At 31.9% G+C, this 9566-nt stretch overlaps 1 protein-coding gene across 1 annotated transcript; it reads left to right on the forward strand.

The window, feature by feature from the left end:
• The first annotated feature begins 605 nt into the window (after positions 1-605).
• Positions 606-2865, forward strand: LOC140966295 (alkaline ceramidase TOD1-like). Its single transcript, XM_073426616.1, has 4 exons — positions 606-948; positions 1034-1246; positions 1607-2164; positions 2251-2865. The coding sequence occupies exons 1-4, from the start codon at positions 699-701 to the stop codon at positions 2586-2588; spliced, it is 1359 nt and encodes a 452-aa protein (XP_073282717.1). The 5' UTR covers positions 606-698; the 3' UTR covers positions 2589-2865.
• Positions 2866-9566: the final 6701 nt, after the last annotated feature.

The following is a 9566-nucleotide window of genomic DNA, read 5'->3' on the forward strand; positions in this document are numbered from 1 at the left end:
AAAATCAAGTTCGAAATTGGAAACGTGTAGTCCAATTCGATTGAATGGGAAGTTCCTTTTCATGATTATACCACTTATTACCTATGCATCCATGCTTCACTTATACGCCACAATAATGTAGCTTTCTGATTCCATCTCCCACTCTTCTTTTTGGCCTTTTGGAATGGAAGCACTTGATTCAATAGGCAGCTCTTAGTAAATTTGATTGATTCTCTTGTATAACGTTGATACGACACTGATGTGAAATATTAAAATTTTAGTTTTTTTAATTTTTTGATGACGTAAAATTGATATGGCGCCGATCTAGCGTAGAATTGAAAATGTCATTTTTCTAAACTATTTGTATAGATATATACACCAATGATTCTTCAAATATTCTAAAGATAATCGTTTCAAGTTTGAAGATAACTTCATGAGTTTTATTCTAATTTTAATTAATGATATATTATATACTATTGGATTTGCCAAAAAATGACTCAAAACTTTCCATTCTTTTCCAAATTAAAATTTCTACTATCAATAATATATTATTATTTATTTTGTTAAAAATTAAATAGCCGAAGGGATTGGTTGTTATTTTTTTGTAAACTAAAAAGAAAACCACTAAAGCTTGGTTGTTATTAAAGTTATGGAATCAAGAAAAAAGAAGAGATGAAAGCGATGAGTTTCTGGATAAAGTTTTTGTCATGGGACAGTAGATGGGGAAACCGATGTTCTCTACGCCGCCACTCTTCCAATCCAAGCTCTTCTGTTTCTCTTTCCTATACCTCTTCTCCGCCATATTCTTGGCCGCCTACTCCACCTTCTCCGCCACCAAATGCCTTTTCCGGTCATCCCCTTTCGGCCCAATCCAGGCCTCTCTCTTCTCCTACCCTCCATCCTACGGTGAACATAAGTACGCCGTTCCTACCACGCGTTCCTCCTGCGATTCCCCGGTCTACTTTTCCGGTACAGAGAGAATATTGATCGCAGATCGAATATTGATCCGAAATTCTGTGTTTTTCTTGATGGGTTTTTTTTTTTTTTTTGTTAGATTATTGGGTGGCTTTGAAGGAAATTCAAGAAATATGCGCGAATTCGTCGGGTTTGTTAGGGACGCAGGTTCTCAAGTATACGCAGGGCGATTCAGAAAGTTTTGGTGGGAATTTGAGCATTGAAAAGAGATTATCGTACTTTGATGATAATCCGGACGTGGGATTCGAAATCCCGTGTGGATTCTTTACACGATTTCCGATTACTAGTTCTGGTTAGTTTGATGCATTGGGATTGTCGAGACCTGTTTTTTATATTATGTAAGTTTCACGACCTGTAACACTAATGCATGGGCTCCCTCAGCTGAATCGTTGTCTTATTATCAACATGTCATTAATGCTGAATCATTATTCATTCATTCATTCGACTGTATTGGCTGCCTTTTCATTTATTGTTGAAGTCCTCTTCATTCAATGCATGTGATATCATCTACAATTTATTCCAATCAGTATGTAAATTGTAGGGTTGTTAATATCTATTAGTTTCATATGAATTATACGGTGAACGTGGTACCGAGTTCGCGAAATACGAAGGGAATATACTCGAGTTCTCATTTTCTTGGTTGGATTTTCAGATCGAATTTCCATGGAGAAATGCGCCGGAGTAGTAGTAGTTTCTGCTATATTCAATGACCACGACAAAATCCGGCAGCCGAAGGGCCTAGGATCGAAAACCTTGGACCACGTTTGCTTTTTCATGTTCGTAGATGACACGACACTCAAAAGACTAGACTTCCACAACTTGATTTCAAGAAAGTCAAAGGAACAAAAAATTGGTGCATGGAGAATCATTAAGGTCTCGAACGAGGACTTGTATCAAAATGCTGCCATGAATGGGATGATTCCGAAATATCTGGTTCATCGCCTTTTCCCAAACTCGAAATATAGCATTTGGGTGGACGCGAAGCTGCAGCTCGTAGTCGATCCTCTACTTTTGATCCACTCCCTCGTGGTCAAGGAGAACGTCGACATGGCGATATCGAAGCACCCCTACTTTTCACATACGATGGAAGAGGCCATGGCAACTGCCAGATGGAAGAAATGGTGGGGTGTGAATGCCTTAAAGGTTCAAATGGAGACATATTGCGAAAACGGCTTGCAGCCATGGTCCTCAAAGAAGCCGTATCCCACAGGTAAGGTGGATTGTTTTCTTGTATCCCATTGGGAAATCTATTGGTCTATTGCTTGTATCATTTAATGTATATATATAAACTTGCAGATGTGCCAGATAGCGCTCTTATCTTGAGGAGACACGGTTTAGCAACCAATCTTTTCTCTTGCATGGTGTTCAATGAATTGGAAGCATTCAACCCAAGAGATCAGCTCCCCTTCGCATATGTGCGGGACAGAATGAAGCCAAAGTTAAACTTAAACATGTTCGAAGTTGAAGTGTTCGAACAAATTGCGGTGGAATATAGACACAACCTTAAGCAAGGTGGGGCCATTGTTGGAGCCAAAGTCGACTGGGCAGGCTCTGATTTGTTATCATTTGTTAATGAAAGCTGCAGTAAGTGCCAGGGATATCTTACAGAGATGTGGGGTGAAAACCATGTTTGATTATTATTTTGTTAAAAGGGTTTTTACAGGATTGAAAAGAAATTTTCGTGGACTTTTTTTCATCTCGAACTCGAGATCTTGTAATCTTATTTTATTAACATAATAATGTTATACAGAAAGTTAAACAGGTCTCGAATTCGAGATAGTTTGGAGACCTTGCAATTCCACCCCACCAACAAATAAGTATTGGAGATACATGAGCAAATTGAAGATTCCATAGGCAAAGCAGACAAAAGCTGACAGGTTGGCATATATGGTTAGGTCTATTGCCAGCGGCAATACCAAGCTGTACTTAGGAAGATTCCTAAGTTTCAAAATTGGGCATTCAATTGTTTGACCGTACAAATCGAATATATATATATGCATATATAAAATATGCGACATAGGAGGGCGTGGGATGTTTGGCATGTTAGACCACCCCCGACATGCGCCCCCGCCCTTTCCGTCTCTCCTCCTTTTCTTTATTTTTTTTTACCCAAAGAAAAAATTATAAGATATGTGGAAGCCTTTCAATTGTAAACCTGATTGGACAAATTATGAGTGAATGAAAATCTTAAAAAAAAAATAAAAATCTATTTTAATAAAAAAATTTCGTCCATAAATACTCATCGTTTTTCAGATATTATATTTGATTTTACGTCATAAATTACTCTAAAAATCTTCTCTATACTATTCTCATCTTCTCAATTTAATTTTTTATATTTATTTCTATAATTCTATTTTTTTATCCGAAAAAGATGAAAATAACATATGATTTTTTTTAAAAATTCAGTAAATTATCCAAAATGGCGAAAGAAAATATTTATTTTCAAAATTCACAAAATCTACCAAACTATTCATATCCACGAATTTATATATCTAGTCCACATGCAACTGATATGTCTTTCACGTAGAGTTCATATCTATCAAATTATCCACATAGTCCATATCCACTAACAATCATGTTTGAAGCTGTCGCACCTTAAGACTTATGGATATGGCATGCATTCTTTGGTGTCGTCGATTCACGTAATGATACTAACGTGTTGTATGTATCTCACATATTCAATATCGTCTTTCAAGGAAATGCCTCGAAGTTTAATTTCATGATCAGTGAAACCTAATACACAAAGGGCATTATCTAATAGAATGAATATATCTGGAATGAGCTACTTTTGTGAAGGCTTTTCCTTTCCCGAAGGATCCGAGAAGAGGTTGTTTAAATAAATACAATAGGATGCAATAAAAGTTGTCGAACGGGGATTTGGGGTGTTCCAATCTCGATGAATGATTGTAAGAGATTCAGCTCGTTATTGGTAAAAGAAAAAATTAAAACATATTGTGTTAGCATGCATTATTTTGCACAATAGGATTGTTGAAGATGTGGGAGGTCACATGACAAATTGGTACATTGATGAAGATGACGAACCCATACAACCCGTCCAGGACTTCAACCTAGAATTTCGTGATTATCTATGGACAAATTCGAACTATGTGACAATCAAGTGCATCAGCAGATTTGCGTCGACTTAGTTGAATATATTTGAGCACAATACAACAATAATCATTAAACTAATATTTTATATATTTCGGAACATTTAATTTAAATTTTGTTTTTTAAAATTTTATGAAAGTATTATTTTTTTCTATATTATAATTCTTCATTTCAAATTTTATAATAATATTAAATTTTAAGTAAATTATACTCGTAAAATAAGATGAAATAATTTCAAATAATAAATATGTTAAAAATATTATTATTATTTATTTTAAGTAATAATCATTTAAATTGTGTAAATAAAATTGAAAATATATTTATTTAGTGTAAGATAAGAATAAAGATGAATGAAGAAACAATGAAATCTATAAATAATGAGTGATAATGTTAAAATGAATATGAAAGAATGAAAATGTTAGTATAATGCGTATGTTAAATATGGACCACATATTTTTTGATAAGGTGGTGGGTATCTTAACAACCACCAATGTCGATAGTATTAGAGATACACTACTATAAAAACGGCAAACGACAACGGATTTTATCCGTTGTCGTAGCCATTTTAAAACTGTTGTAACTGAGAGTGTTGTTGAAAGTCTGTTCAAAGACAACGGTTTTTATCCGTTGTGGTAGATCAAATTTGTGACGGTTTTTAAAAACCGTTGCTAAAAAATATAGCGACGGGTAAGAATAAAACTGTCGCGAATTCAAAATTAGCGACGGGTAGCAATCAAGTCCGTCGCTAATTTTAGCGACGGTAAGTAATCAAGATTTCCGTCGCGAATTTGTTTCGAAAAATAAAAAAAATGCTTTTAATAATTTAAAAAATCTAAAAGAAACTAATAATCAAAACCAAAATCGTGTAAAAGAAAAAAATTTAAGTGTTGTGAAGTAGTAAAATCGTGTAAAAGAGAAAAATTTTAAGTGTTATGAAGTGTTTAGAAAAATTTCACGTGTTGTGTGAAAGTGATAAAATTGTGTAAGAGATAAAAATTTTAAGTGTTGTGTGAAATGATAAAATGGTGTAAGAGAGAAAAATTTTAAGTGTTATGAAGTGGTGAGAAAAATTTTAAGTATTGTGTGAAATGATAAAATGGTGTATAAGAGAAAAATTTTAAGTGTTGTGGAGAAAAATGAATCGAAAATAGAGATATTTATAGATAGTTTGCGACGGGTTTTGGTTAAACCGTCGCTATTGGCGACGGTAAATGATAAACCTTCGCATTTATTTTATTTGCCAACGGTTTGGATTTAAACCGTCGCTAAAATTAGCGACGGTTTTAAAACAATGTCGCTAATTTTAGCGACGGATTTTATTTAAGCTTCGCTAAATTTAAACATGCGAAGGGTTTTTTTAAAACGGTCGCTAAGATTTAGCGACGGTTTTTCAATATTGCAACGTTTTAATTTCCAAAACCGTTGTTGTTTGTGCAAAAGCCTCGCTAATCAAGAAACCGTTGTCAATTGTCCAAAAAAACACGCTAATAGACAACGGTTCTATGAACCGTTATAGAACCGTTGTCGTTGACTCTAAAAAAACGCTCAAAGACAACGGTTTTATAAAATCGTTGTTATTCACTCCAAAAAACCGTTGTCTTTGACCCAAAAAGACAACGGTTTTCGATATAACCGTTGTTAAAAAACATACGACAACGGTTTTTGTGAAAAACCGTTGTCGTATGTGCGTTGTTGTATGAAGAATTTCTTGTAGTGATAACAATGAGTCAGATTCAAATAGAATTTTATATCTTCTGTGCACATCTCAATTTATTATATTAATCTACATCTCTATTTATCCCTATCGGGTATTTAAATTTCATCATCATTCTTATACTCGTCGAAAAATCGAATATTCATAAATTACACAAATATCATATTATCACTAAAATTGTATTTTTTTTAAAATTTAAATTATTTCAATGAAGCTATGGATATGTTACCAAATTATTAACAGAACAATAAAAAAATTAAAGATAAAAATTAGCAAACTAAACTTTATAAAATAAATAACAAAATATTATAAATAGTTTATCACAACATCATTATCCAACAAAAATAACATCAACTTTATATGGATATTTTTCGTTTCATCTAACTACAATCATTCAACAAAAACATAAGTTTATCAAGTATCAAGTCGAGTATAAATAAGATTCTACCATATCCACCTCTATCCTTCTAAACATGGATTGGGTGTGAATATTAAGTGAAATTAAACTTGAAGCACAAAATGTAATAATTTGGTAAAACATAAGAAACTGTGGTTAATCGTATTAAACGGACTCAACATGCAAAAAGGCACAAACTTTTTAGTTTTAATATGAGTATTATACCAAAATTAGTTTTCAAACAATATTAAGGTTTTACTTTATTTTTTAATTATATAAAAATCTTCCAATGAGAAAATTTTGAACTCATTAATTTTCTTAATATTAAATTTATGCATTCCATCTTAAATTTATTAGATTTTACATGATTTAACTATTAGTTGGAATCGAGATAATTAAACTTAATAGTAAAATTTGAATAAATGTTTTTTTTTAAAAATATAATTTTTGTAATTTATGCTGGTCTCTTGGCGATATTATTAATCTATGTTGTCAAAATTCAGTTTTAATCTATATTTTTTTTGGCAATTTTAGTCATTTTTCACGTGTAACTAACATGTCAATTGCACGTGCACACTTCCATTAAGTCCTTATGGATCTATAACTCTACTTGTAAGGATACTTATAGAGCTACAAGATGGATAAGGGACTACTATTAATGGTATAGAATACCTTGTATGTACAAGATCGAGCGTAGCTCCGCCTGCAACGAGGGCTGCCCTGGCCTGCTCTCTGATTCATCTCCCGAAAATGAATAAATTTGCAAAAATAAAATGTTAAAATTAACAAAAACCAAAAGATAATGACTCAAACTCAATTTTAACACTGTACTAGACCAAAATCACAAAGCGAATACATGGAAGACGCAAAAAACAATTTTCACTACATTTTTTACTTAAGCATACTTAAATTTATAAACGTAATACTTAATCTCGATACTTCGGCACATACTTAGCGCTAACACTTTTTTATATATTAATGCTCATTGGGTGAGTTCATTTGATGGAGCGTACACAAAAATATAAGATTTATATTTCAATTTTGAACTGAACAAACATTTTTCTTTTGCTATTTTTATGAATAATTTATTTTAAGGCAAAAATTTGATCTTATTAAAAAATTAACCACTCTTTTTCAAAATTAATAAAAATTAAAAAAAATTGGTTTTGATTCATTTTGGGGTTTGTGTTTGATGCGATTTTTAGGTGTAAAGTAAAGTGGAGGTAAATTCTTTGATATTGACAAATTTGATCATTGAAATTAATTAGCAGGCTCGTTTTTACCATTGTACTCATCAGTCATCAAGCAATTCAGACCAAACTTGGGATCGGATCGAGATTCTTGATTTGTTCATTGTAAGACATATGAAAAAAACATATGTACCATTTTTTCTACTATTGGATTTAAGACAAGGGTATTTCCTTCATTGCTGATCGAACAAATTCTATTTCTATCTAAAACAACTTCGATACATCAGATGTACAACGAGGAATCCATATTAATGTCAAATCCAAGTTGTGTTTTAAAGGTAGTACCATTACATCTAAAATATTTAAATTTTCACAAACGATTTCACGAATCGTATTCCTGGCTCCGTCATTGGACATGTGAGATCGTCTTATAATAAACATACTATTGATTTTTTCGTTCAAAGAGTTTGTTTTAAACAGTTGGGGACACATTTTTTCTTCATCTTTCGCAAAGTCAATTGCTTTCTACCCTTGACAGAAAGTCCCACACTTCTTTAAAGTACGATTTATTGCCACTCTTCCTTGATGAGAGTCATGATTTCGTGGGCAAAATACACACGTTATCGATATGTTAAACTTGTGAAATTTTGCATGCTTTTGACCAAATAAAATTCTATTTCTAGAAAAAAAAATATTAGTATTATTAATGATCTAGATAATAGACACAAATTCAATGTCAAATTAATTATAAAAATATGGTACAAACGTGAAGCTTTAAACTAACACTTCATTTAACCTACTACAGGTGAATGAATCTTTCTCCGAGGGGAAAAAACACACTTCATGATTTCTAGTAGCTGCTGTTAATACTTGGCATTTGCCCATTTGTTATTCATTTTTTTTATGTGCAAAAGTGCATGCGCATGGAGAGGGTCGGAGTTTGCTAACACTTTTTAGAATTTGTAACTTGTTCAACTTTAGGAAACTTTTATTAAATATATTTGTATCTTATTTTTAATGCATAACATAATAGAGTTTGCTAAAAAAATTTAGAGTTTGTAACTTGTTCGAATTTAGGTTAGAGGGTGAGAAAATACCTAAAATTCTGATATATTTTACTTACCGTACTGTAAAATATCGTATACATCGAATTTAACGGTATACAATATATTTTGGTACGATATGTTATCGTACCGAATATTTCGATATCGGTATGACATTTAAAAAATTTTGATATTTTCGGTAAATACTGAAAAAAAAATCATATATTTTAAAAATTATAATATAATGTCAATTTCGATATTGGTATGACATTAAAAAATTAGTATTTTGGTGTGACATTCAAAAAAATTATGTATTTCGATGTGAATAACACCAAATTTTTTTTATTTCGGTATAAACGGTATTATACTGATATCATATCGAAGTTATGTTAGATTTAATTATATATAATATTAGAGATGGGAATAAATTAAAACCATTTATTTTGAATACTATTTTATTTTTAGAATACAAAATAATTAGATTTAAGCTGAGTTTGAATTTGATCCACAATATGTTTTAATTCAATTTAAACCAATTTTTTCGATAGATTAAGTAACAAAGTTATGTGATTATATTATCGTGCTTCAAATATATCTTATATGAGGCTTTAAATATTGAGTAGGTCTCTTGTGAGACGGTCTCACGAATCTTAATCTGTGAGACGGGTCAACCCTACCGATATTCACAATAAAAAGTAATACTCTTAGCATAAAAAGTAATACTTTTCATGGATGACCCAAATAAGATATATGTCTCACAAAATACGACCCGTGAGACCGTCTCACACAAGTTTTTGCCTTAAATAATTGCTAATTTTGTTTTAATGCACTTGTATCTTATTTATAATTAATTTTTACAATATTTATATAATTTTTTAAATAATTGCTAAAGTGAATAAACGTGTCTTTAGGATTTGCCTAGCCTTATTGGAATTACTTCTATGTTTATTTGGTATTTTTTCTTATCTAAATAGAACACTATCTTCACAAAGATTTGACACCCAGCCCATGTGAGATCCTTCCCAATCGCATATCCCCCGACTCCCCTTGTCAACGACCACCCCACCCTGACTTTTGTCCCATCCCGGGACATTGGGACATATTCTGAACCCAAATCGAGGAGTACATCCCAACACTACAAAAAAAAAAAAAAAAAAAAG

Source organism: Primulina huaijiensis, unplaced genomic scaffold (genome assembly GCF_012295235.1).
Source record: "Primulina huaijiensis isolate GDHJ02 unplaced genomic scaffold, ASM1229523v2 scaffold20441, whole genome shotgun sequence".
Taxonomy (NCBI): domain Eukaryota; kingdom Viridiplantae; phylum Streptophyta; class Magnoliopsida; order Lamiales; family Gesneriaceae; genus Primulina; species Primulina huaijiensis.